The sequence below is a fragment of the Heloderma suspectum genome, chromosome W, assembly GCF_057233095.1.
Source record: "Heloderma suspectum isolate Gila_16-S chromosome W, 16-S_ref, whole genome shotgun sequence".
In the NCBI taxonomy this organism is placed as follows: domain Eukaryota; kingdom Metazoa; phylum Chordata; class Lepidosauria; order Squamata; family Helodermatidae; genus Heloderma; species Heloderma suspectum.
Window position 1 is genome coordinate 1596409 of NC_139475.1, and position 26763 is coordinate 1623171.

The following is a 26763-nucleotide window of genomic DNA, read 5'->3' on the forward strand; positions in this document are numbered from 1 at the left end:
TCCACCCAGCCTATTTTAGCTTTTTTGAGAGTTCATGTAGTCCAACATCCTGTTTTCCACAGTGGATACTGCTGCGAACCCCGGGGAGAAAAATGGCATCCGCGCTCGGCATATAAAAGGAAGGCAAGACGGACTCAGGGTGGACCACTTCTAGAGTAGACCTACTGGATCCGTAGCATAACAGAGGGAAAACATGGAGGAGTGAAGTTCCGGGGTTTTTCCCAGAGCAGGAGTGGCGAATCATCTGTGGGAGCGCCAGCGTAATAGACAGGTTTCCTTGCTCTAGCAAGTGACTGCGGTGATAACAAGGCTTCCAAGTTTAGCTGTGGTTCATGACAGATTATTCTTATTTATTTCAAGTGTTTTTTAATCCCACGTCTCAGCCCAGGAGGCTCCTGGAGCAGTTTACATGCAATCACTACAACAAGACAGTCCCTGCTCACAGGCTAACCATCTAAAAATACGCGACATGCAAGAGCTAAAGGTTGCATCTCCACTGGCAGAAGATCTTGGGCAGCAGCCCTGAGTTGACGGGGGGGGGGGTGTCTCCCCGGTAAGTGTTCATAGGATTGCAGTGTTGCTGATCCTAATAAATGGTTATGCTGTGTAATGCTGGTGCCTGCGTGTGTGTCCCTGTCTCTCTCTAGCTCTTCCCCACCTCTCTGTGTCTGTGTGTCTTTCTCTGTGTACATGCACGTGTCTGTGTGTGTGTGCATCTCTCTGTGTACATGCGCGTGTCTGTGTGTGTGTGCATCTCTCTGTGTACATGCACACGCACGCACACACAGTCATAATGTCCTCCGGCACGTCCAAATCCACCACCACAGCACTCCTGACAACACGTTGCCACAGGCGCTTGAACATTACGGCCGCAGAAATCTCAATTTGACGCAGTTGTCTCTGAGAACCCCCCCGGCCCGGTTGTGGAGGCCGACGAGGAGCAAATGTTGAAGGAATTGAAATCCTGTCGTGCTCTTATCATGATGATACTTTTTTAATTTGGGGAGGGAATCAGCCGGACTGATTCGCACAGACCTGCAAGAGCCCCCGATCCCCTGTGGGGTCCTCTGAATTTTGTACTCGGGGCGAAGGAGGCGGAATAGAATCACAGAGGTCACCTTAACAGGCTTAAGTGGAACATGGCAAGAGCCCAGGTTGGCATCCAGCGTCGAAAACAGTTTGGGGGGGGAGATTTAAATTCCCTCTCACTTTTGCCAGGCCTTTCTGTGTGTGCGTGCATGCAGCTTGTACCAAGCTCTTTCCATCTCGGAAGTTGGCTCAGGCGGAGAGGGGGGAGGCCTGTGTGTGCACATTACACATGCCCGGTTTTAATTATTGTGGGCGGCTAGTAATGATTAATCCCGCAGCTGCCATTTTAAAGGGAACAGGGAAAAGTGTAAAGCAAAAGAAATAACAATAAAACAAAGGTGTGTTTGTCTCAGGGAAGGGATTGTCCGACTGAGCCCACAGCTCCAGATCGGCTACAGTGAAACCAGGTGACTGATCCAAAGGTATGGGGAAGTCGCCATCCATCCGGCAACCTTTGGAAGAATGACAAGCTGCAGGGCCAGGGAAGCAGCCTAGAAAACCATCTCAGATCCAGAAGTGCCGAGAAGTCCAGGTAAGAAGAAAGAACTTGAACTGTGAGGGGTGGGTGGCTGTTTTTTTTCCTTGTGGATTTTCCTGTTTCGAAAAGCTCCAGGGGGTTCACCACAGTAGTCAAAAAGAAATGACAACCAAGGTTCTGGAGAGGCACCCGGATGTACTTGGCCCGGAGTTTTTGTAGGCTACGTCCTGTCTCAACAGATGCAGCAACGTTTCTCCCCCCTTAGCCGATGAATCTACACTCGGATTTCTCTGTGTGTGTCTGGTGGCCGCAGCTCCAAGAGCAGATCGCGGAGCTTGAGGGAGGGTGCCAGAAAGGGCCACGCAAACTGTGGAAAGGGTTACAGTGCTGGGGGGCTTATGAATTTAGGGAAAAGAAAAAAGATGAGCAAGGAAGGACTTCTTCATGCAGCGGGGAATGGGATGGGTGGAATTGCCACACGCTTTCCCAAAATGTTGGGTTGATGTATGTTTTTAAAGGAGTCCACCTTTTTGCGCCGACTGCCTTTCAGGAGCATGAGAAGTTGCCTCATACCAGGTCAGTAGGCTGAACCAGAGACTGTCCGTGTTCAGACCGGGTGCTGTGCTGCTGAGCTGGGCCCCCACCCCTACAAATCAAGAAAAGATTCCAGTATTCACGGTGCCAAAACACCGCCCATGCGCTGGGGCACCTGAAAGAACAGCCAAAGGTTCCTGAGGGTTTTCCTGTGCATAACCCCTACCTACATCACACCTCAACCCCCCAGTCCCTTTGCTTTACTTCCTCCCACCTAGCCCCAGGGGTGATGAGGAGAGGGCTTTGTGCTGCCCGCTCAAATCCCTCTGCTCAGTGGGGGGCTGTGTGGAGTGTGGGGGCGGGAATTCAAATGGTGCAGCATTTTGCAAACGAAAATGGGAACATGTTTATGATGCACGCAATGTCATTGTTTGGTGGGCTCCCTCATCTCCACCGTTAATCTCCATCTGTTCATAGGCTCGATCTGTAGGCTGGGTCTGTTCTTCCATAGCTTGCCTTGTCCGCAGTTTAGAAACCTACAGATGGAGGGTTCTTTGGCCGAACGATATGTACGGAGGGTGGCACAAGGGATGGGAGCAGTGTCCCATAATCTGTCATCAACAATTCAAAACAGACCCAGGCCCCTGTGGCAATGGGAGAAAGGCTATTCTGGAAGACGCATGAGGCTGCTCCAACCACTAGTCCACACTGGGGCGCCCATCCAAGCCTTTACATGCCTCTGAATGAGATACAACATGCACTGCACCCTGACGCAGGTTAGAAGGAAGAGATGTCATGATATTACGTGGTATACAAGTACAATCAATGTTAGGCCCACTGTATTCAACTGGACTTACTCTCAGGTAAGCGCAGCGAGGATCACAGCCTTAGAGCTGCCGGGCCGTTGTCGTAATATATGCGCACTTACCTGGATGTAAGTCCCATTGAACATGGTGGGTTTTACGCGATTGGATCATAGACCTCCCTGTAACAACTCATACTAACAACACCCTAACAACTTTGCTTTCTTTCTCAGCACCAAAGCCTTTTGGCCTGGACATTTTAAATTTTAGAAGTTGTGTTTTTTTTAATTATTATCAAAGGGGGTAGTTGCAGTGTATGCCAGTCTCACAGTCCAACTCTGCATGCTTGCTCTGAAGAAAGTCCTACTGTGTCCAGGGAGGCTTACTTCAGAGCAGTGGTACGGTGGACCGGGAATGCAGAGCAGCGTGGCTGCAGGACTTTGTTCAGAGCAGGAGCAGCGCCAGGGGAATCAATGTGCTTTCCTTGCTCTGGCCAAGGAATGCGGTGATAATGAGGCTTTCAAGTAAAGGAAGTCAGAGAGGGAGGAAAAGAATCCAGCAGTGGCTTGACCCTTTCCGCCTTTTCTTTGGCAAAGTCCCTTCTCCACTGCTAGCACTTGAAATGGGGACACTTCTCCACTGTGTTGTTTGCATGTCTAACGAAAAGCAAAAGGTTGCTTTTCAGCTCGGTCTGCAGGGGAAGCTCAACCTGTTCTATGACGCTGAATATAACATTGCACTCAGAACCTGAGCGCAATGGGGCTTACTTCTGGGTAACTATGCGTGTGACTGCAGTCCTGCTGTTCCAATTTATTTGGGTATTATGGTATTTCCTGTTGCTTATGATGACCCCTTGAACTTCGAAACGAACCATTTTTCTAAGGAGACACGTATAGAATTGCACCCCTAATCTGTTTTCTCTTGTAGTGCTATCCTGCAATTGCCCGGCCTCATTCACAGGGAGCCAGTGTGGTGTAGTGGTTAGAATGCCGGATTTGAGAGAACCAGGTACTAGTCCCCACTTGGCGTGGCATTTTGAGATTTGTTTTGTGCAGTGTTGTATCGCTGCATGCATGCCTGCTTCCATGCACTAATAACCGCCACCCCCACCCCCCAAAATGCACAGATCTTTTGACTGTGCACACGACTGGACTGATCCTTCTTTGGCGCGGCCTTTCAGCCGCATGTAGAGGCGCAATGCGCATTCAAAAAAAATACTGAGAAGCAGAATCGTGATGCAACCTTTACGCACAAGCGCATCACAGTTGAGGGCAGGGGGTGGCACGGCAGTGTTTTGTCACTGTGCAAGTGTGTTTTGTTGTTGCGGGAAAGTTGGGAGAAATGTACACAAGCTGGCCAAAGGGAATGCGGTGGCAAATTGGGGTTTGGACATCCTCCGAGTTAATTCCAAACTCCGGGGGTGTGGGGGGGGGGCGCCTCAGGGCAGCACCGAGGAACAGAGCAGTTTAGGACAGAATAGAAGGGGGAGGAAATTGCCTCCACTTTGAAATGGTCACTTGTGCTCTTGGAAGCCTGCCAAGAAGGGAGACAGATTTGGGGGAGCTGTCAAAGGAGTGGGGAAGTACTGGTTACGGTAGTCAAGGTTATATTTCTCCTGGTAGTGGGTACGGGCCAAGGAGGGAGGTTTTGAAGCAGGGCCTCCAACCGCCAGCCTCTTGCCCTGTCCTTACCTCCTGCTCGACCGCAGCTCCTCTGGACACCAGGCAGACTCCGCCGGGAAACAGGAGATGAAGGGCATCCCCTAGGATGTAGTTGGAGTCAGCATGTTGTAGCGGTTAGAGGGTTGGACGGCGAACTGGGAGACCCAGGTTCAAGCCCCCACTCAGCCATGAAGCTCCCTGGGTGACTTTGGGCTCAGCTTCACCTACCTCACAAGGTTGTTGTGGATAAAACAGGAAGACCATATAAGCTGCCTTGGGTTGCTTCCAAGAGGGGGACAAAGTGGGATATAACTGTAATAATAAATAAATAAATAAATAAATAAATAAATAACATTTAAACATTTTGTGTGTGGGCTGACGTCGTCATCTTCCATTTGTAACCCTCCCATGTTTCCCTACCCCTTCCTTTTGTCTTTTTTTTTTCTTCTTCCCACAAAAAACTCATTAAAGAGGGAAAGACAGAATAGCGGCACAGTGTCTCTGGATTGGAGCCCTCCATCTAGAAGCACCAGGCTCCACCTGGAAGGATTTTGAAAACCCTGTTTATCTCCCGCTCCCAACTTTTTTCTTTTCTTTTCTTTTCTTTTCTTTTCTTTTCTTTTCTTTTCTTTTCTTCTAACATCAAGCAACAAAGTTCCAAAAGAGAGTGACAATCCAAATACAACAAAAATTTGTAAAAACAAAGTGCTGGGCGACTTTAAAACGCACACACATACACACACACACACAGCAAGAAAACTTTGCGGCTCGGAGGAATTTGGCATGTGAACAAGCAGGAGGAGGAACTGCCTGGCATTAGCTGTCGGATGTCGCAGAGGAGATCTGAGAAATGTACCCATTGTTCCACAAATCTCACCACCCTCTCCCAGCCCAAGGCTCTCCGGGCGCCTTTTAATAAATGTTTGTTGCAGTTCGGAAACTCAACCCTGGCCAACAGGGTGGGGAGAACTCACACTGGCAAGTTAAGAAAGAAGCAGACCTTATCTCAGTTTCTACTAGTGCAGGGAAGGGCAGGTATTATTATTATTGTAACATTTTTATTATTATTATTATTATTATTTTATTATTTATTCATTGCATTTACATCCTGCCTCTTTTCCTCTTGCAAGGAACCCAAGGCAGCTTACATTCTCCTCCTCCTCTCCCTTTTATCCTCACAACAACAACCCTGCGAGGTAGGTTGGGCTGAGAGTCTGTGACTGCCCCGAAGTCAGAGCTGCCATGGCCGAGTGGGGACTAGAACTCGGATCTCTCAGCTCCCAGTCCAGCACTCTCGCCACTACGCCACACTGGCTGCTGCTGCTATTATTATTATTATTATTATTATTTAACAGTGAAATCCTATGCATGTTTACCTGCTTATTTCAAGAGGGCCTACTCCCACGAAGGTGTGCACTGGATTGCAACATCCTCATTATTATTATTAAATTGTCTAATTATTTCATTTCATTTGTATGTGTTTGTTTCTTACATTTATATCCCGCCTTTCCTCCCAGGAGTCCAAGTACACGATCCCCCTCCTCAGCATTTTATCCTCCCAACAACCCTGTCGGGTAGGTTGGGCTGGGAGTCAGCGATGGCCCAAAGTCACCCAGTGAGCTTCATGGCCGAGGGGGGACTAGAACCCAAATCTCCTGAGACCCAGTCCAACACTCTAACCGTGACATCACTCGTACTACGAATGCTTACTAATGACAGCAATAACAATAATAGCAACAGCGCTTAGAAATCACCTAAAATGCTCTAAGCACTGTACAGATAATAAAAGACAACGGGAACCACCTCACGGGGTTGTTGTGAGAACACAAATGGAAGGAGGAGGGCCACGGAAGCTGCTTTGGGTCCTTTGTAAGTAAGAGGAAAAGGGCAGGATAGAAATGTAATAATAAATAAATAAAACAGGCATGATGCAAAAGGAAAAAGGATGAGGGGAAGAGGAAAACAAGCAGCTGGTCACTGTCCTGCTGATGGATGGGGCCCGTTTGCCACGACTGCAGGTGGGAGGTGGTACGGGCGCTTGTTCGCCTGGTTGATGGGAGAGGCCACGGCGTGCTTGCTGCAGCTCTGCTACCAACCCATTTTATGGGTTGATATAATTTTTTTATGATTTATAATTTCGACACGGGCAAGCTGTCAGCCTCTGAACCAAGCTATTGTCTAATGACCCACAAGTGAGATGTGTTCATTTGTGATCTCCCAGCTGGGCAAGGCCAGGCTAAAGTTGTTGTGCCGCTGTGGTTTTCTGCACTGCTGGCGATGGTCAGGCGGGGTGGGGGCGAAACAAAGGAAGCAACGCTGGAACGTGCACGTGCCAGTGGCGGGGGGGAGGCATCGCCACTGGGCCCTTCTCGACTGGGAGGACGTTTCGTGCTGCTCAGGGACGGCTCCTTGCAGCCGCACAGGGCGTGGGAAAACCACACCGCGGAATTATTAATTTATCAGGTGAAAGCTGAGAGCGCTGCTTGGCTGGAGAGCTTTCAAGGCGCAACCTTGAAAAACACGCACGGCGGCAAAGGGAGAGCTCTGCCCGGCTCCAGGTCCGGATCGCTGTGGGAACGGCCCCATCAGCAACTGGGCACCACAGGGGTAAGGAAGCCCACAGCCCTGGAGGAATGTGGCATTTTGTGCGCTGCGTGTGCGTTAGCTGCATTCGCACAGGGCCCCACAGGCGCCTGCTCTTGGAGGAGAAAGGGCTATAGGGTGCTTTCTGTGCTGGGATGGGGAAACTTCAGGGTTTGGTTTATCGTCTGTTTGTAGCCATCAGGTTGAGCATGCGAAATCAGAGGATTATGCCGGGTGGGTGTGAGCTTGTTTGTTTGTTTAATGTGCTCCGACCCCGCTCTGCTGCCCCAAAAGGCTCCCACAGAGCAGTCATGCAAAAATAAAACATGCGACTGTCCCTGTCGGCTGGCGTACAATCCCCAAAATATGGCACAAAAGGGGAAAAGGATTGGGAGGGAGGAGGCAAAAATAAATAGGATGGTAGTGACTGATTCAGTTATGTGATTCAGTTGTGTGTTAGTGAGGGGTCTCACAGTCACAACCCCTTCCTAACTGCTCCAGCCCGTGTGGCCAGCCATTGCTGTCTCTCCTGTTGGAGTCGAGTCTCAGGTTTCACAGAGCATGTGCAGAGTCCACTGCAGACAGCACTGTCCGAGAGAGTGAGAGCCTCTGATTAGATGTTATTAAGAAGATTTCCCCGGTGGCTGACTCACCATGGAAAAGATAGGAAATTAAATCCACAAACCCCGTCCCTCTGCTTCGCTCCCCCCACCCCCATTTTAGCGAAATTGTCACTGCCCTGCAGCCTTTTGAGAACAGTACTTTCTCCAGGCCCTGATCGGATGAAATGAGAGGCAGTGTGTGCCTTTTGCTTGGACATGTAAAAGGGTTTTTGGAGCATGCGCAGAGTGCCTTTCCTTTACCACTGCAGCCAGCCCACCCAGGCCCTAGAGTGCGTGCCTTCTGAATCGAGGCCCTTCTCGTTTTAGGAAGTGAATGCCAAAAATCTCTTCATGGTAAAAGGTTAGGGTCCCTCGCCGGTGCCACCCTGAAGAAGGAACTCCTGTTTTGGCCAATGCTGAGGCCAATTTCACACCTGCCCCTTAAACCTCTCCAGAAACTTCCCTGTGGTTGATATGCATTTAATGGCAGATGATGGGACATCTATGCTATCTGAACACACCCAGTATTTTATTGAAATTATTTTTAGCTGTTTACATTGTTTTAGATGTTGTATATTTTAAAAGTTGATGCTATATTTTATCTGAATTGTTGAATACCTCCCTGAGAGCTTCGGCTATTGGGCAGTATAGAAATAATAATAATAATAATATAAATGTGAAAGACAAATAAACAAACCCACACCTTTAAATGTGGCTGGGATTTTTTAATCGATGGGTGGTCTTGCAAGATTCACAGTCTCATGTCAGCATTCCTGCGCTGCTTGTTAGATGTGTTCTACTTGAAGTACATTTTCTGCTGCTCTGTTTTTCCATGGAGGAGTATATAGAATCATAGATGTGGAAGGGACCTTCAGAGATCATGTAGTCCAACCCCCTGCAATGCAGGATCTGTAATTTATTTATTTATTTATTTCATTTCTATACCGCCCAATAGCCCGTAATGCAGGATAGAGCTACAGCACCACCGACAGGCTAGATAGCATCACCGATGCAATGAATATGAACCTGAGCACGCTCCGGGAGAGTGCGCAGGACAGGAAGGCCTGGCGTGCTGTGGTCCATGGGGTCACGAAGAGTCGGACACGACTGAACGACTGAACAACCACCACCGACAGGAGGCCTTCCAGGCTCCAGTTGAGGACAACCCACCATCTTCTGAGGCAGCCTATGTCCAACAGCTCTGAGGGTGAAACCCTATGCCTGTTTAGATGGGGGAAAAGCCCTACAACTCCCAGCATTCCCCAGCCAGTTGTAGGACTTTTCCCCATCTAAACAGGCATAGGATTGAGGCCTTAGTGTTGGGACGTTTCTCCTAATCTTTAGCCAAGGTCTGCTTCTCAGGAATGTCCACCCCCTGGAGCAACCCTATGCCGTCTTCCACCTGACAGCCTTTCCGATATTTGAAGACAGATTTCGCCTCTCCCCCTTCATCGCCTCTCCTCTAGGCTAAAGATTTGTGAATGGTGTGTTTTCTATCTTCCCATTTTAGCCCCTTCTCTCTATTCGGAAGTGTGATGGGACAGCCTGGTCCGTTTCCCAGAGACTTCCCATTTCAGGCTTCTCTGCTCTCCAGTGAAACTGGCAAGAGATCTCCCCCCCCACCACCACCACCACCACCAGCCTTATGAACAAGCGCAGGGGGGGTCCTGACCCAATTCCTCATCCTTTTTCCAGACCGTGGGAGTCTGCCGCATGGCACACCACAGGGGCTCAAAACAAGCTCTTAAAAACAAAACGCCCACAATGTAAAAAGAAAAGAAAAAAGCTGAATAGATTGGTCTTTCTTCCCAATCAGTTTTTAATATACAGTCATTTTCGGGGCTGGGGATTAGTTTCATTCCTAAAACGTCATAGGAGCTGGTCAAAAATCTTCCCATCTGCCGTCACACAGGCAGTTCCTTCCTTGCCACCCCTAGTCCTTGTCTTTGATAAGGCCTAGTCAGTGTCCCTAATGCCCTCATATCTCTCTGCTGCTGGTGGAGGGCACCCAATCTATTTCCCACGGCCACAAATCTATTTCCCAGGCCACCAAATCTACTTCCCATGGCCCCAGATCTATTTCCTAGGGCCCCAAATCCATTTCCCAGAGGCCCAAATCCATTTCCCAGGGCCCTGTATTTATGTCCAATGGCCTGATACTCATTTCCCACAGCCCCAAATCTATTTCCCATGGCCCCAAATCTATTTCCCATGACCCTGTATCTATTTCTCATGGCCCTGTATCTATTCACCAGAGCACTGAGTCTCCATCCCCACCCCTCAAATTAATTGCCATGCAGCGGCAATTCTCAAAGGGGATTGCCATTGGGGAGGAAAGGGTTAACTCCCCCCTTCCCACATGCTGCAACACTCCCCCACAAAAATCTTCCCCTGCATGGCTATTAAGCGGGGGGTGGGGGCGGCTTTTCCCATTGTTTTTGGATGATTTGGGCCAAGGTGCAAATTAACTGAAGAATTTATTTTATTCAAGACGATTTGGATCAGAAATCCATTGGCTGGGTTTGCCCCCTGTGAAAATTAAATAAATCCTAGCCATTATTGCTTAAGTTGCATAAACAGATATAAATGCACATATACCTGGTCAGTGTCTCTAATGGAGCTCTCCACCACTGGTGGAGAGCTCCAAATCTAGTTCCCATGGCCCCAGATCTAGTTCCCATGGCCCCAGATCTAGTTCCCATGGCCCCAGATCTAGTTCCCATGGCCCCAAATCCAGATAACTTATGGGCCTGGATCACAAAGCCTTTGAGTGCATAGCAATGCCCAGGCTTACCAAAATAAAATGGTATTACAGCACCTTCAGAAGATACTTAGCCTGCTCTTCTGTGTTTCTCTCTAGCTGCCGGCATCGCTCCAGTGGCCTGTGAGCTCATCCAGCTGAGCCCCAGTGCCTTTGAAAGATGTATAGCATTACGAAGCAATATGACAGCCCCCCCACCGGATATGGCCCCCCTGGAGAGGACTACGGGTATGACATCCACTCGGCTGGCCCCGGCTCCTACTACGTAGAAGATGTGCCCCAATATTTTTACAAGTGGAACTCTCCCCCTGGCATCATCCGCATCTTGGAGGCCTTCGGCCTCCTGCTGTGCGTCGCCATCTTTGCTTGTGTGGCGTCCACCCTAGCCTGGGAGTATGGCTATGGCTATGGCGGGCTTTATGGCGGGAGCATGGGCGGCTACTACGGGAACGGCCTCGGCGGGGGCGGGGGCTACTACGGGGGTGGCCTCGGAGGGGCGTACGGAGGCGGTTACGGAGGCTACTACGGAGGCGTGACGAACCCCCGCTCCGCCAACGGCTTCATGATCGCCATGTCGGTGCTGTGCTTCATCGCCCTCCTGGCTCTGGCCATCACCAGCCTCACCAAGTCCAGCGGCTCCCGTTCCAGGAGGTTCTACTTGGTGGTCATCGTCGTGTGCGCCATCATGGCCTTCATCATGCTCATCGCCTCCATCGTCTACATCATGGGGGTCAACCCACGGGCCCAGATGTCGGGCAGCTACTACTACAACAGCAACCCCATGCTGGCCATGTGCAACCAGATCTACACCACCGGGGCCTACTTCAACCAGTACCTCTACCACTACTGCACTGTTGACCCGCAGGAGGTAAGAGTGGGCTGTGATCTCCTCGGTGGGCCTTCATTTCCAGAAGGAGATGAGAGAAGGAGGAGACCCCTGCTCGGCGCAACCTCTCCAGTGGTGGCTGGTGCCCGCTGGAACAGTTGGGGCGGATGGCGGGGCAACGAATGGTGGGCAGAGCCAAGGGGTCACTGCTATCCGCAGCAGCAGCCCATTGTACAGAAAAGGGACACTGAGGCAAATTAACTTTGAGATCATGCCTGCAAAGCAGAGGATTGGTTGTCCGGGGGGGGGGGGTGCACGCGCGTGTGTGTGTGTGTCATCCACACAGCAAAACAGAAGCACTCTTTTGGACCCACATTTTTCTGTTACAGCAGCAACCCCCAATTGCACAGGGAGACCAAACTAAGGCTAATAAATAATATTTAGTGCAAAGCAGTGCGGGGGGGGGGGCGGTGTTCTCTCTTTATACACACACACACACACACACACACACAGAGAAAGGTCTTTCCTGTCCTCTGCAACTGATTCTTGTAACTGGAGGCACTGGGGCTTGAATCTGGGACCTTCTTGCCATGTGCTACTAAGTCCCACCCCTACCCTACAGGCTCCGCCTTCTGCTTTTAAGGCTCCGCCCCTTCAGAGTTGCCATGTCTCCCCAGGATGAGATCCTACATGCAGGAGAAGCAATACCAAACGCAGGGAAATGACCCAGGATGACAAGGGCCAGGCTGGAGAGCTTTCACTCTCCTCACCAATGTCTCCCGAGGCTCCGCCCCCAATCTACCAGGTTTCCAGGCTCCACCCCTTCCTCTAACAGGCACCACCCCATAGCTCTTAGGCTCCACCCTCAGGGTCTGAGTCATAGCAGACCCACCAGCAGCCCAACTCTCCTCCCAGGTTCAACGAGTTCCTTAAATTCTCCATTACGGATTGAACCGGTTGTCTGAACTTTGGGTCAGTTTTGGGTGCCACCGAGAAACCCTCCCTGCAAATTTTGCAAGCCGCTTCAGGGAGCGGCGCTGGGCGGGATAATTTGGGTCTCAGCTTCTACTGCGTCCGGCCTCTGTTGATTTTTCTGTATTGCCGGCGGCACCGTCGGAAAGACTCACGTCAGTGCAAAGCACGTACGAGGAGCCCTTTGTTTATCAGCAAAAGGACTTATTGGCAGGATCGGTTTCAGGGCTGGACAGAAAACAATCAGGGTGGTTAATGACCAAGCTGGCTGGGGGCACACCTAGAAACCGCCCAGTTGGGCTGATAAAATAAGCCCAATACTTGCGTTGTGTCGTGCACCCTGTGCACGGGGACGGCCCCGGCTGGACATGTGAATCACACAGACGTTGTGAACAACCTGGCCTTTGAGGCGGCCTGAAAATACCTTTTAAATGAATGAAACAAATAGTCAGGGCTGACTCCAGGTTTCTGTGGGATTTGGGGCAACAGGTTTTGGGGCAACAGGTTTTCCTCCGGTAAGCACATTGCTTTGGTATATGGCCCTCCCTTTCCTCCTCTAAACATACCTGTTTAAGCTCCTCCCCCTTTAACCATTTTAAACTCCCCCCTTTAAACTCAGAACAAGTCTTATCAATGTAAAAGTGGGGGTTGCAGTGATACACTATGTGATTATTTTCCGGGTTAAAATATTTTATTTATTATCCGTCTGTCCGTCCGTCCGTCCATCTATCATCTATCTATTACATTTAAGAACATAAGAAGAGTCCTGCTGGGTTAGCCTAAGGGTCCATCTTGTAGTAGTAATGGGGGACTTCAATTTGCCCGATATTTGTTGGGAGACAAATTCTGCCAAACATGGCCCCTCCAGGAAATGCCTGACTTGTGTGGCGGATAACTTCCTCCTACAGAAAGGAGAGGAAGGAACTAGAGGATCGGCTGTCCTTGACTTGATCCTAACCAACTGAGATGACTTAGTGGGTAAAGTAGCAGTTACAGGAACACTGGGGGAAAGCGACCATGTCGCACTTGAGTTCTTGGTTCTAAGGGAAGCAAAAGCCGAGTGTAGCCAAACGCGTACCCTGGGTTTTAGGAAAGCCGATTTTAATAAACTCGGAACAATGATCAGTAAGGTCCCATGGCAAGCGCCTCTAACGAGAAAAGGAGTCCAAGATGGGTGGGAGCTTTTAAAAAAGGAAATTCTCAAGGCACAATCACAAACAATTCCAACAAGAAGAAAAGGTGGAAGACAACAGAAGAAGCCAATGTGGCTTCACAAAAAGCTTAGAGATGACCTGAAAACAAAAAAGGACACATATAGGAAGTGGAAGGAAGGCCAAGCAACAAAGGAAGAGTCCAGGCAGGTAGCACAGAATTGCAGGGATGGCGTCAGGAAGGCTAAAGCTGAGAACGAGCTGAGGTTAGCGAGGGAGGCTAAAAGCAACAAAAAGGCTTTCTTCAGCTACGTGCATAGTAAAAGGCAGAGGAAAGGAATGGTGGTTCAGCTATTAAATAAGGATGGCAAAACGATAACAGAGGACAAAGAAAAGGCAGATGTGTTCAGTTCCTACTTTGGCTCAGTCTTCTCCCAAAAGAGGGTCTATGACCCCCCTGGCAAAGGCGAAGTACAGGCTGAAGGGGCAGGATTGCAGCTTGAGATCGATAGGCATATGGTCAAGGAACACCTAATTACTTTGAATGAGTTCAAATCTCCAGGGCCAGATGAACTGCATCCTAGAGTCATAAAGGAACTGACAGCAGAACTCTCAGAACCGCTGTCTATTCTCTTTGAGAAATCACGGAGGACGGGGGAAGTGCCAGATCACTGGAGGAGGGCTAACGTTGTCCCTATCTTCAAAAAGGGTCAAAAGGAGGAACCTGGGAACTACAGACCAGTCAGTCTGACATCAATCCCTGGGAAAATTCTGGAGCAGATGATAAGCAATCCATCCATAAGCACCCTGAAAACAGTGCAGTGATTACTCCAAGCCAACATGGATTTGTCAAAAACAAGTCCTGCCAGACAAATCTGATCTCATTTTTTGATCAAGTCACCTCCCTTGCGGACCGTGGGAATGCTGTGGACATAATATACCTCGACTTCAGCAAAGCTTTCGACAAAGTGCCCCATGATATCCTGATGAGCAAACTAGCTCAAAGTGGGCAAGATGAAACAACGATCCGGTGTATCCACAGTTGGCTACAGAACTGGAGTCAAAGAGTGCTTATCAATGGGACCTTCTCAAACTTGGGAGAGTACCTCAAAGTGGGGTACCGCAGGGCTCAGTCCTGGGCCCAGTGCTCTTCAACATTTGTATTAATGACTTGGAGGAGGAGGTGCAGGGAATGCTGATACAGTTTGCAGATGATGCAAAATGGGGAGGGATAGCTAATACTTTGGAAGACAGAAACAAAATTCAAAGTGATCTGGATAGACTGGAGCGCTGGGCAGAAAACAACAAAATGACATTGAATGGGGATAAATGCCAAGTTCTGCACCTAGGAAAAAGAAACCAAAGGCACAGTTACAAGGTGGGGGATACGTGGCTCAACCACACGACAAGCGAGAAGGATCTTGGAATTGTTGTCGATCACAAGCTGAATATGAGCCAACAATGGGATGTGGCTGCAAAAAAGGCCAGTGCTCTTTTGGGCTGCATTCATAGAAGCATCGCTCCCAAATCCCGGGAAGTACTAGTTCCCCTCTACTCAGCACTGGTTAGGCCTCATCTGGAGTACTGTGTCCAGTTTGGGCACCACACTTTAAGAAGGATGCAGACAAACTGGAGAGGGTTCAGAGTAGGGCAACAAAGATGATCAGGGGACTGGAAACAAAGCCCTGTGAAGAGAGACTGAAAGAACTGGGCCTGTTGAGCCTTGAGAAGAGAAGACTGAGGGGAGATATGATAGCACTCTTCAAATACTTGAAAGGTTGTCACAGAGAGGAAGGCCAGGATCTCTTCTCGGTCATCCCAGAGTGCAGGACAGGGAATAATGGGCTCAAGTTGCAGGAAGCCAGATTCCGGCTGAACATCAGGAAAAACTTCCTGACTGTTAGAGCAATACGACAATGGAACCAATGACCTAGGGAGGTGGCGGGCTCTCCCACGCTGGAGGCATTCAAGACGAGGCTGGACAGCCATCTGTCGGGGATGCTCTGACTTGGATTGCTGCATTGAGCAGGGGTTGGACTCGATGGCCTTGTAGGCCCCTTCCAACCCTACTATTCTATGATTCTATGATTCTATGATTCTAGTCCAGTATTCTGTTCACACAGTGGCCAACCAGCTGTCGACCCAGAACCCACAAGCAGGACATGAGTGCAACAGCATCCTCCCACCCATGTTCCCCAGCAACTGGTGCACACAGGCACACTGCCTCTGATACAGGAGGCAGCACATAGCTGTCGGGACCAGTAGCCATCGATAGCCTTCTCCTCCAGGAATTTGTTTAACCCTCTTTTGAAGCCATCCACACTGGTGGCCATCACTACATCTTGTGGAAGTGAGTTCCATAGTTTAACTCTGCGCTGTGTGACGAAGTCGTTCCTTTTATCTGTCCTGAATCTCCCACCAATCAGCTTCATGGGATGACCCCATTGGGTTCTAGTATCATGAGAGAGGGAGAAAAATGTCTCCCTCTCCAGATTCTCCACACCATGCATCATTCTGTAGACCTCTGTCATGTCTCCCCTCACTCGCCTTCTTTCCATGCTAAACAATCCCAGCTTTCGTAACCTTCCCTCACAAGGGAGCGGCCGCCTCATTTTAGTTGCCCTTTTCTGCACTTTTTATATATTTCTATACTGCCCAACAGCTGAAGCTCTCTGGGCGGTTCACAACAATTAAAACCACAACGCACATAATAAAATACAATATAAAATGTAAAAGTTTAAAACTACAGTATAGAAGCACAAACCAAAATAAAGCCTAGCAGCAATGCAGAGATTTAAACTACAGTAACAGATTTAGAACACAGAGCTAAAAGACTACAATGCCTGGGAAAATAAAAAGGCCTTCACCCGGCACCGGAAAGAGGTATACAAATTAAGGAATAGTGTGGAGATATTTTAATGCTAATTCTGCATGCACACACAAAACTGAGGAGTTCTGCTTTTGGTCATCTGAAGGGTTCTACGGGATGCAAGTTGGTGAAGGCTTCAGCTGGGGATGTAAGAACGTGACCTACTGTGGCCGTTCAGGTATCGCCAAAAAAGAGGACAAAAGAAGACACAGGTTTGCATGTGAAAGTTAACATGCATAGCTGCAAATCTAGAAATAATTACCGTACTTGAAATAGAAATCCCATATGCCTCACGCGTCAGCTTTGTGATGTCATCTTGTAGCCAAATCTGAATGTGACATCGTCACACCGGCTACATAATCCCCGGTTGGCAGAGGCACATGGGAAGCCAGAAGAACAGCCCTCTCTTCTAAGGAGAAAAAAAAAGCACTAAAGGCAAGGAAACAACGTGCCAAAAATGCAATGGGGACAGGAGGCAGGGAGACTTCTGGATAACATTTCAGGGACGTGCTGCGAACGCCCACAAAATTGTGTCAGCTGAACGAATAACTACATCTGAAACTTTTGGAGGGGATGTGTGAGGATGGTTGCTTCGGTTCCAAAGCTGAACATTTGGCATGGACTTTGCAATTATCATTATATCTATTATCACAATATGGGTAGACTGGAGATTTCTGGCAAATCCAGCAGGCTGTACTGAGAAAGAGGCGAGGGGGAAGCGTGGCCATTTCACCAGCCCTGCTGAACGAATTATTCTTGTGTGTCGTGTCTCTTTAGATTGCAAGCCTACGGGCAGGGAGCAATCCCATTTTGCTGATTGCATTTATATCCCGCCTTTCCCCCCTTGCAAGGAACCCCAGGCAGCTTACATTATCCCGTTCCTCTTCATTTTGTCCTCATAACAACAACCCTGTGAGGCAGGTTGGACTGAAAGTCTGTGACTGGCCCAAAGTCACCCTGTGAGCTTCCACTACTGAGTGGGGACTAGAACCTGGGCCTCCCAGCAGCGAGCCCAACGCTCTCACCACTACACCACACTGGCTTAAAAACATTTTAAATGAATAAGAATAAATCCATTCCAGTTGAGCTCCAAGCACATGCGCCTGAACTTTGGGGAAACTGGAACCGGGGAAGTGGGCTCTAAAGGAGCAATATGTGGTTCTGCTTTGCTTCCCAGAAGTAAAAAGAAACCCCCCCACACACACACACACACCGGTTTTTTTTAAAGGCTATGTGTGGAATTATTTCCATTTAGGAATGCAACGTTTAGTTGATAAATAAATTCAACTTCCAATTGCCTGCAAACGTCCCCATAATGAATTGGGCAGCAGAGGTTGAGATTTGGAGGGGGGAGGATATATCGCTACCAATACTCTCCATTTCCCCCCTTTCCTCCAGGCCATTGCCATCGTCTGTGGTTTCCTCCTCGTCATCCTCCTCTGCATCATTTGTTTCTTTGCCCACAAGACGCGCCAGAAGATCTGGAGGTTTGGAAAGGCCAACATTTACTGGGACCGGCCGGTTGCGTTCCAGGAGGGGCCCAACGTGGAAGAGTGGGTGAGTGTCCGTGGGGAGGGGGTTACCCCACAGGGAACCGTTTGTGTCTCCCCTCTTGCCCACGCCGTCTTCCTTGGCCTTGGGACCAGATGGAACCATTGGGGCTGAAGATAACATCCACCTCACGCCCCTGACAGAGCCTCTCTAGCATTTCTGCCCAGTCCAAGTCCTCTCATCCCCTTTGTCCTGTCCCTCCTTCTCCTAGTCCAAGGGGGCAGACCCTCTCTCAGCCTGAGGGCCAAATTCTATTGCGGAGAAGCTCTTGGGGGCCCCAAGCCGAAAGTTGCAGCGCCCCAAATGCCAGAGTTTCAAGCTCTGGCTGCCAGCAGTGGAACCTTTGGAGAGGCACGTCAACCTTTTGGAACGGGGGAACAGTTGCACAGAAGGCAGGAAAGCTCCAAATGATCAGTGGTTGGGGCGAGGGGCGGGGCCAGGCTAAGGGGGTGTGGCCTTCTCAGCAACCTCGGAGAGCAGGATTTGGCCCGGGGCTTGGGATTCGGTACCTCTGTCCGAGTCCTTCAGCAATTTTGGCCAACCAAACATACCGCCCACATGCCTTGCAGCTTTGGAACCGTGGCTGGGCCACAGCCAAGCTAGACTTGATTTTGCAGCAGATGCAGGACTGCTTTGTACACCGAGTTTTTCCTTTTCTCCATGCGTGTACACTCAGGCGGGAGGTAGGCGACTGCTGGTGTCAATGGTCGGCACGGTCCGGCACCTGTAAAGCTTTACTCTAAAATAGGCTGGTATTTTTGGTATTATGGCCTCACCCTTTTTGCCTTTGAGCCCCGCCACCCCCGGAATGCAGCCCCCGAGAGCTTCTCCAGAAATGAATTTGGCCTTCAGGCTGAAACAGGTTCTGCACCCCTGATGTAAACTGCTTAAAGCGACCATCGCTGAGGCAGAGCCTGCACTCTGCATGTCTTCAGAGGCAATCTGTTCCCCTTGACAAAGCAAAAGAGGCCCCCCGTAACAAGGGTCCCCAACACCAGTTTTGGAAATGGTTTGGGGCATCCAGCACTGGAGAAAGGCTCATCTGGGGCCCCTTTCTCGTCCTTCTAAATCAGTCACCGAGGCAATCTTTGCTCTCGGGAACTGCGGGCTTGAAGGGGAGGAAATAAATATATGGAATTGTTTCCCAGAGGCAGGATCTGATGGGTTCTTGGCCTGCAATCTACATCGGGGAGGGGTGTGTGTGTGTGTGTGAAAGAGAGGCGGTTTCTCTCCCTGCTATTTGCTTATGATATGCTCCGGTTTCGGTCACAGCAATGATTAACCACCAAGGCAAGCCCCCAAAAGATACGGCACAGTGCTCTGGGCGTAGAGTCACGTTGCCAGGAGGAGAGACTTCCCGAGGAACCCAGAAATAAGAGCGGACTTTGATTCCATGCCGAGCAAACTGCCCGTGCTTAGGGGGTGCACAGAAGACAGACAGTGGAGTTGGGGAACGCGAGGAGTTTGAGGACATTCCCCATTCTGAACATGCATAGGGTTGCACCCTAAAATGCCTGGGGAAATAAGAAGGTGCCAGGATCACCTGGTGCCAGAAAGAGTACAATGTGGGCACCAGACAAGCCTTCCTGGGAAGCTCATTCCACAGTGGGGGGGCCACAGCAGCAAGGGCCCTCTTCTTGGAAGCCGCCCGCCTCGCTTCCGTTGGCAGGAGCTCCCGGAGAAGTCTTTGTGTGGCGAGAGATAAGATCCACATCCTGTTTTGCGTGCCAAGGCACTTCCATAGGAGGTCTTCCTCCTTCTGAGAGTGAGGTGGGCCCCCAGACCACCACCCAGCCGTCTGAGCCTTGCGGCACCTTTGTAATGTTCCTGGTGGGAAAAACCCTTTCTTCTTAAGTTCTTTCTGGCTCGTTCTGCCTGTAGATGCACCTCGGGGTGCGCTTGGCCTCGTCGTGGTTCAAGGACGCCACGAGAACCCTGACGAGATAAGGACCGCAGGGGGACATCCTGTGCCTTGTTTTGAAAACAGGAGCAGAGATAAGGAGCGAGCCGGGAGCCGTGCCCGCACAGCGCACAGGGGTCCAAGGAGCACAGCTGCAGAACTCAAGGACGGGCAGTCGCAGGCAGCAGACTCTGAGGGAAGCCGTCGCAGTGAAGCACAGTGGCGGCTTTATCTGCGCCACAGATTCCGTGGCGTCGGCCTCCTTGCCGCCGTTGTCATCGCTATTATTTTAACAGAATGAAGGGCTTCAAATTGTCGTGAGCCGCTCTGAGCAGTGCTCTGGCACTGGCCAGCCTTGTGATGCAAATATGTACCTTGAAAAAATAGTTGGCCCGTGGAACTCACTGCCAAAAGATGCGGCGACGGCCACCAGCTTCGATGGCTTTAAAAGCTCCCAGACCCATTCATGGAGGAGAAGGCTATAAATGCTCTGACTTGGATTCCTGCACTGAGCAGGGGCTTGGACTCGATGGCCTTATAGGCCCCATCCAACCCTACTATTCTCTGATTCTATGAAATGGCGGCTAGCAGCAACGGCTATATATTACCCTCTGTTTCAGAGGCAGTATACAGGGAACGCCAGGGAGAGGCTGCTGTTGCACCCCTGTCCTTCTTGTAGGCTTCCCGTGGGCAGCTGGTTGGCCACTGCGGGGATGCTGGGCTAGATGGACCCTTGGTCTGATCCAGCACGGCTCTCCTTATGTTCCACACAATCCAACAATTGCTTCCACACAATCCAACACCCCCCTGGTGCGCTTCTGAACTTGGCCTCTTTAGTCGCATCGTAGGTTGGCTCGAGATCTGAAAGTCTTCGACGCCACTGGCCCCAGGCAGGCCTCTTTCCACAAAGAGCCCGGAAGGAAAGGAGGAAGAAGAGGAAGAAACAGACATGTTTCCCCCTCCCCGCCACACACGCTCTGAAGTCCCAGCCTAAACAAACAGCCTCCCCGAAATGCCTGCACAAGCCAGGGGCATCTGGAGCTCCAGGGCTGGGTGTATAAAAGTGCTTCTGCCGCTCTTCTCAGGCACGGAAATGCCACTGGTGTGAGCACATCCAGAGATCAGATGTGCACGCAGGTGGGAGACAGGGACAGCACCGAGCGCATGTAGCTGCAAGGTGATGGTTTGGAAGAGAGAGCGAAGGGCCGTCCTGGCACATCCATGACCCAGCAGGCACAAGAGGGCATCGATTGAGCCACGCCTCCTGCCTCCTTAGACATTTCCAACGTCCTTTGAACGCCTCCTAAAGCAACTAGACCTTTGGGAGGCAGAGGCATGGTAAGGGGAAGACCAACCTCACCCAAAGATCAGCCATAGAGGGAGCAGCTGCAGGGGGCTTGTGTCGCCCTTCCCTGCAAGCAGGAACACCTAGAAGGACTTTGAAACTCAGAACCGGTGCTGGAGTTCTGCTGGTGCTGCTTCCCTCCTCCCTCCTCCTCCCCTTTCCTCTTGTGCTGCGTCTTTTAGACGATCAGCCCAGGACAGGCGCTGCTCCGTGATTAAGCTTTGTGAGCCGCTGTGGGAGTCTTTGGGGGCTGAAGAGCGGGGCGGGGGGGAATGCTGGAAACGATAATAAATACATGAGCGGAGAAAAGCCGCCGGAGCGTGCAAAAGAAGCACAGTTCAGCATCCCGGTGAACATGTATCTTGCATTTTATTAATTTTAGCAACCAAGCGGAGGCTGCCACAAAAACGTTGCAGTCAGAGTGCTTCAGTTCAGGGTCCCAGCCAGGTACACCCTCCAATCATAGAAGCATAGAATATCAGGGTGGGAAGGGGCCCGCGAGGCCATCCAGTCCAACCCCCTGCTCAATACAGAAATCCAAGTCAGAGCATCTGTCCAGCCTCGTCTTGAATGCCTCCAGGGTGGGGGAGCCCCCCACCTCCCCAGGTCATGGGTCCCATTGTACTGCTCTATCACTCAGGAAGTTTCTCCTGATGTTCAGCCGGAATGTGGCTTCCTGGAACTCGAGCCCACGATTCCGTGTCCTGCATTCTGGGATGACTGAGAAGAGGTCCAGGCCTTCCTCTCTGTGACAGTCAGAGTGTTCCATTCCTCTACTCCCATAAATTTATATTTGTAAATCAAGTAAATATTTGATTTATTTCATTTATATCCCACCTTCCCCCAGGTGCTCAAGGCGGCGTACATAATCCTTCTCCTCTCCATTTTATCCTCACAACAACAATCCTGCGAGGTAGCTTCAGCTGAGATGTAGCAACTGAGCCAAGCTCACCCTCCTGGCCAAGTGGAGATTTGAACCCAGCTCTCCCTAGTCCCATGCCAACATTCTTGGGTATTAGATGGAGTCCTTTCTATAGCAGCTTTAATAAAGACCTTCATCTTGCAGTTCCATAGGGGCACAGATCACATCAGCGGTCTTGACGTGAATGCCTTCTGCTCCTTTTCAGGTGAAGAACGTTGCTGACAGGGCTAGCACGCATGATGAGACGGCCACCTTGGCTTACTCGGAAAAGCCCATGAGTCCCGTCAACGCCCCAGCCAGCCCCTACAACTACAGAGCCCCCCCAAATGGCTACTACACTACAGAAAACGAGAGCAGGTGAGCAGGGAAGATATCGCGGTCTGCACGCATAGCTTGACTCACACAGTGCGGGGAAAAGTGAGTCGTTTTTCTCTCCCTTTCATAATACTTTCATGACCCTGGGACATCCAGTGAAGCTGAATGGCAGCAGGACAAAAAGAAGTCTTCCTTTGTGCAACACATACTATGGAACTCACTGCCGCAAGATGTAGAGATTAGATGGCTTTGAAATCAGATTAGACAAATTCATGGCGGATAAGGCTATCGATGGCTACTCGTCCTGATGGCTATATATTACCTCTGTTATCAGAGGCAGAATACTGGGGAATATGTGCGGGGGGGGGCGCATGCTGTTGCACTCATGCCCTGCTTGTGAGCATTCCATTGGGGCATCTGGGTGGCCACTGTGGGAACAAAATGCTGGACTAGTTTTCATTTCATTTCATTTATGATATTTCTATACCACCCCACAGCTGAAACACTCTGGGCGGTTCCCAAAAATTTAAAAAATCATCAAAATACAATACATAAAGTATAAAACTATTCACATAATGACAACGAACAATTAGTTTTGCCTTTGCTAAAAACTTTACGGCAAGAATGATAACAACACAGGGACACAATCCGTTGCAAGACAGGGAAAACCAGGTAGGTTTTCAAGAGGCGTTGGAAACTTCCAGCGGTTTCTGCCTCTCAGGACAGAATGTAGTGCAGCTCTGGAACTTGCTCCTGCAATGGCCACCAATGTGGACGGCTTGAAAAGGGGATTAGACGAGGATAAAGCTTTCAGTGGCTACTAGTCCTGATGGCTGTATCAGAGGCAGTACACTGGGGGACACGAGCAAGGGGATGGTATTGGACTTGCCTTTTAGAAGAGCTCTGCTGAGTCAGATCAAAACAGGCCCTGCTAGTCTAACATCCTGTTTCCAGCAGGAGACAGCCAAATCCTTCCAAAGGGCCCCCACAGGGGGGCAGCTCTTGTCTCCAGCACCCGGTACTCAAGAGGTAGAATGCGCTGAGGATGGAGGTTCTATCTAACTCTAAAGGCTAATAGACATGGGATCAGACTAAGGGCCCCTTGTCATCCAGTATTGGTGGCTGGCCAGAGGACCCGAAGGGAAGCCCACGAGCACGGTATGAGGGTAATTGTCTCCCGTTGCTGTCCCTAGAAGCTGGTCATGTTTGTTAGTTCGCTTGCTTGCTTGCTTGCTGGTAGCTTTTCTGCACCGCCTTTCTAAACCCAGCCAAGGGGGTTTGCAAAAGATCTAAAACATAGAGACCGTGATCAGATAAAAACAGGAAAACAGGGGAAGAAAACCAACAACATTAAAAACCCTAACAACCTTTTTAAAAAGCCAAGTTAAAAAGACGCTTCGGAGGCAGGCTGCTTCTGAGACAGAAGTTGGATCTAGCTCTCGCGGGTCACGGTCCCCGACAGACCTCTCCCCCTCCGTGAATTTGGCCGGCCCCCTTGCGACAAGGATGTAAGAAGATGGAATTGCCTACCGCCAAATGTAGGGACAGCCACCAATTTGGACGGCTTTAAAAGGGGATCGGGCACATTCGGGGAGGAGAAGGTGAGCAACGGCTACCGGACCTCCCGGCTCTATGCTACCTCCAGGATCAGAGGCGGTATGACGATGTGCAGCAGTTGCTGGGGAACGTGGGCGGGAGGGTGCTGTTGCACTCATGCTTGTGTACCTGGTTGGCCCCTGTGTGAACAGAACGCTGGACGAGATGGACCTTGGTCTGATCCAGCAGGGCTCTCCTGATGTCGTTATGTAAGAGCTCTGTGGCATCAGACCCAAGAGCTCATCTGGCCCAGCACTCTGTTTCTGACACAGGACAGCCAGGTGCCCCTGTGGGAAGTCAGACAGGAAGACAAACAGCCCTCTCTCGTGTCTTGTCACCTATTCGGGATAGACTGCCTCTCCGTTTGGATTTTCCACTGAACCATCCAGGCCTCTCGAACTATCTAGCTGCACCGGTCTCTACCGGTTGCTGGCTTTCTGCGAACTGCAGCCGTAGCCCAAATCACATCCAACGTTTTGCCCCCTTCTCTAGCCTGCCTTTGCACACATCCCCTGACGGCAAGGCCGCCCGGACGTTTAGTTCCAGCACGTTGGAAGAGAAAGCCAAGGAGAGCTCCGGCAAGCCCTCCGCCCGCCGGGGACGGAGACGGAGGAGGAACCCCGAGCTGGAGGAATCCCAGTACGAGACCGACTACACCACTGCAGTGGAGTCCAGTGACGAGCGGGACCAGGATGAATGGAGCAGGTGAGGCATTGTGGGATCAGTCACGGGTGGTTCAGGAGGGGAGAAAGTGCTGCCATGTTGGACAGGAAGTGGGCGGTGGATGGAGGGCAGAAATAGGGAGACTTAGGGTGCAATTCTAGGCATGCTTAGACAGAACAAAGTCCTACAACTCCCAGCATGCCATACTACAATTGGCTGGGGCAAGCTGGGAGATGTAGGCTTTCTTTCTGTTTAAACATGCCTAGGATTGAAGTGGGAACTCAAAGTGAAGGAGGGTTGCCTCTCATGGGAAAACAATGTTCCACATCCCTTTTCAACGTTCCACATTCCTTTTCATCCCTTCCACATCCCTTTTTGCCAAAGAAATCAACCCAAAGTCCATTTCATATAGGCAACCAAATCCCTGTCTGCTTAGAGTCAGTAGCCAGCCCCATTGAGTTCCACGGCACTTACTTCCAGGTGAGCATGTACAGGATTGCAACCTATCCTATACCCACTTAGCTGGGAGGAAGCCCTTTGGAACTCACTGGGGCATACGTCTGAGTAGACCAACGTAGGATTGCACTGTTAATGTATTTTCTTGTTTGGATTGGTTTGGGAATTTTGTCCTCTGCTTTGACAGATGGGTGACATGAGAAAAAAGAGATTAGGTATCCCCAAATGAATGATAAGAACCAAACCTATATCACAAATCAAAGTGTTCAGGCGGTGTCTTTTTACGTATTTTATTACATTTCCATCCCATCTCTCTTCCATGATGGAATGCAAACTGACATTCAGCGGTTTCCAGCAAGGTTGCTGCGTCATCTGCCTTCCAGACCATAACCCAAGCCCTCCGTCTTCTGTGGGATGAAGACTTTTGCATTACACAAAACTCTTCTTCCTGAAGGCTTACATTTTTCCAAAGCTAACACACACCTGAAAGTGAATCTGGTGAAAGAGTTTTCAATTCGCTTTGCATTTGGGCAAGACAACTTTTCAGCATTTCGAAGCCAGCCTTTTAAAAGAGGGGCGTTCGAGCTCATTCGGCCCAAGGGCCAGATTCAGTTTTGGAGATGGTTGTCATATTTCAGCTTGACGCTTTCGCTTACTCAGCCATAGGGGAAGCATTTCAGCCTTTTAGAATGGGGGGAAAGACCTTGCAAAAGCTTGGAAACCACGGAGCAATTGCTGGTTGGGGAAAGGGGGCATTTTAAAAGGTCCAGAAGCAATGTTTGAAATCCGGTGTGTGTGTGTTTTAAAAACTGGCTTTCTCACCACCTCCTCACCCGGGTTTTCGTACCGTCTGCCCTAAAGCCTGTACCCGCCCATCACGTCGGACGGAGTCCGCCAGAAGTACAAGCAAGAGTTTGATACTGACCTCAAACACTACAAGCAGCTGTGCGCCGAAATGGATGCCATCAACGACCAGATCAACCAGCTCAGCAAACAGCTGGACCATTTGCCGGAAGGCAGCTTGCAATACCAGGTAGGCCCCCAGAGCCACAGAGAGAGATGCGGCTCCTGAACACGGCGGCTCCGTTTCACCTCTCGTTGTTGTCCTGTTCCGTTTCCAACTCTGACCATTTTCTCCTGCAGGGTGTGGCTGAAGAATACAACCGGCTGAAAGATCTGAAGCGAGTGAGTACCCTTTTTCTGTAGACCAGGGGGCCCTCCAAACGTGCTTGGGTTCCAGCTCTCATGAGCCCCAGCCAACATGGGCCTCAGATGCCAGGAGTTGTAGTCCAACATCAGAGGTCATCTGTGTAGTCTAAACATTTCCAGCCAGTGTAGCCAGCATTCCCGGGCCACATGCTACCCAAGGATGATGGGAGTTGTAATCCAACTGTCCATCTTTCTCCAGAGTTCCTGAGAACTTTCTCAGTCCTACTAGGAGATGCCAAGTACTGAACCTGAGACCTTCTGCATGTAAAGCAGGGGCCCTGCCCCTAAGCTCATCTGGGTAGTGCAAGGTTCTAGTTCTCATGGTTCTTTATAAAGGGCTGATTTAAACAGGAACGTAAAGAAGAGGCATTCTACCAAGTCAGGGCCATCGGTCCATCTAGTTCAGTATTGTCAGCACTGACTGGCAGCAACAGCTCTCCAGGGATTCTGAGGTGGGGTTTTCCCACCCCAACTGGG

The 26763-nt window shown here is 50.3% G+C and overlaps 1 protein-coding gene across 2 annotated transcripts in view; it reads left to right on the forward strand.

Moving 5' to 3' along the window:
• Positions 1-1290: 1290 nt before the first annotated feature.
• LOC146333917 (occludin-like) overlaps positions 1291-26763 on the forward strand; it is a 28529-nt gene continuing 3056 nt past the window's right edge. Inside the window, exons 1-7 of one of the 2 annotated variants that reach the window (XM_084825028.1) lie at positions 1291-1621; positions 10611-11379; positions 17728-17886; positions 22253-22404; positions 24451-24663; positions 25939-26110; positions 26221-26262. In XM_084825028.1, coding sequence (XP_084681154.1) covers positions 10672-11379; positions 17728-17886; positions 22253-22404; positions 24451-24663; positions 25939-26110; positions 26221-26262 — 1446 coding nt within the window. In that variant the 5' untranslated portion in view covers positions 1291-1621; positions 10611-10671. Of the gene's footprint in view, positions 1622-6848; positions 7173-10610; positions 11380-17727; positions 17887-22252; positions 22405-24450; positions 24664-25938; positions 26111-26220; positions 26263-26763 lie in introns of those variants that run through there. The other variant, XM_084825027.1, reaches the window with a different exon arrangement.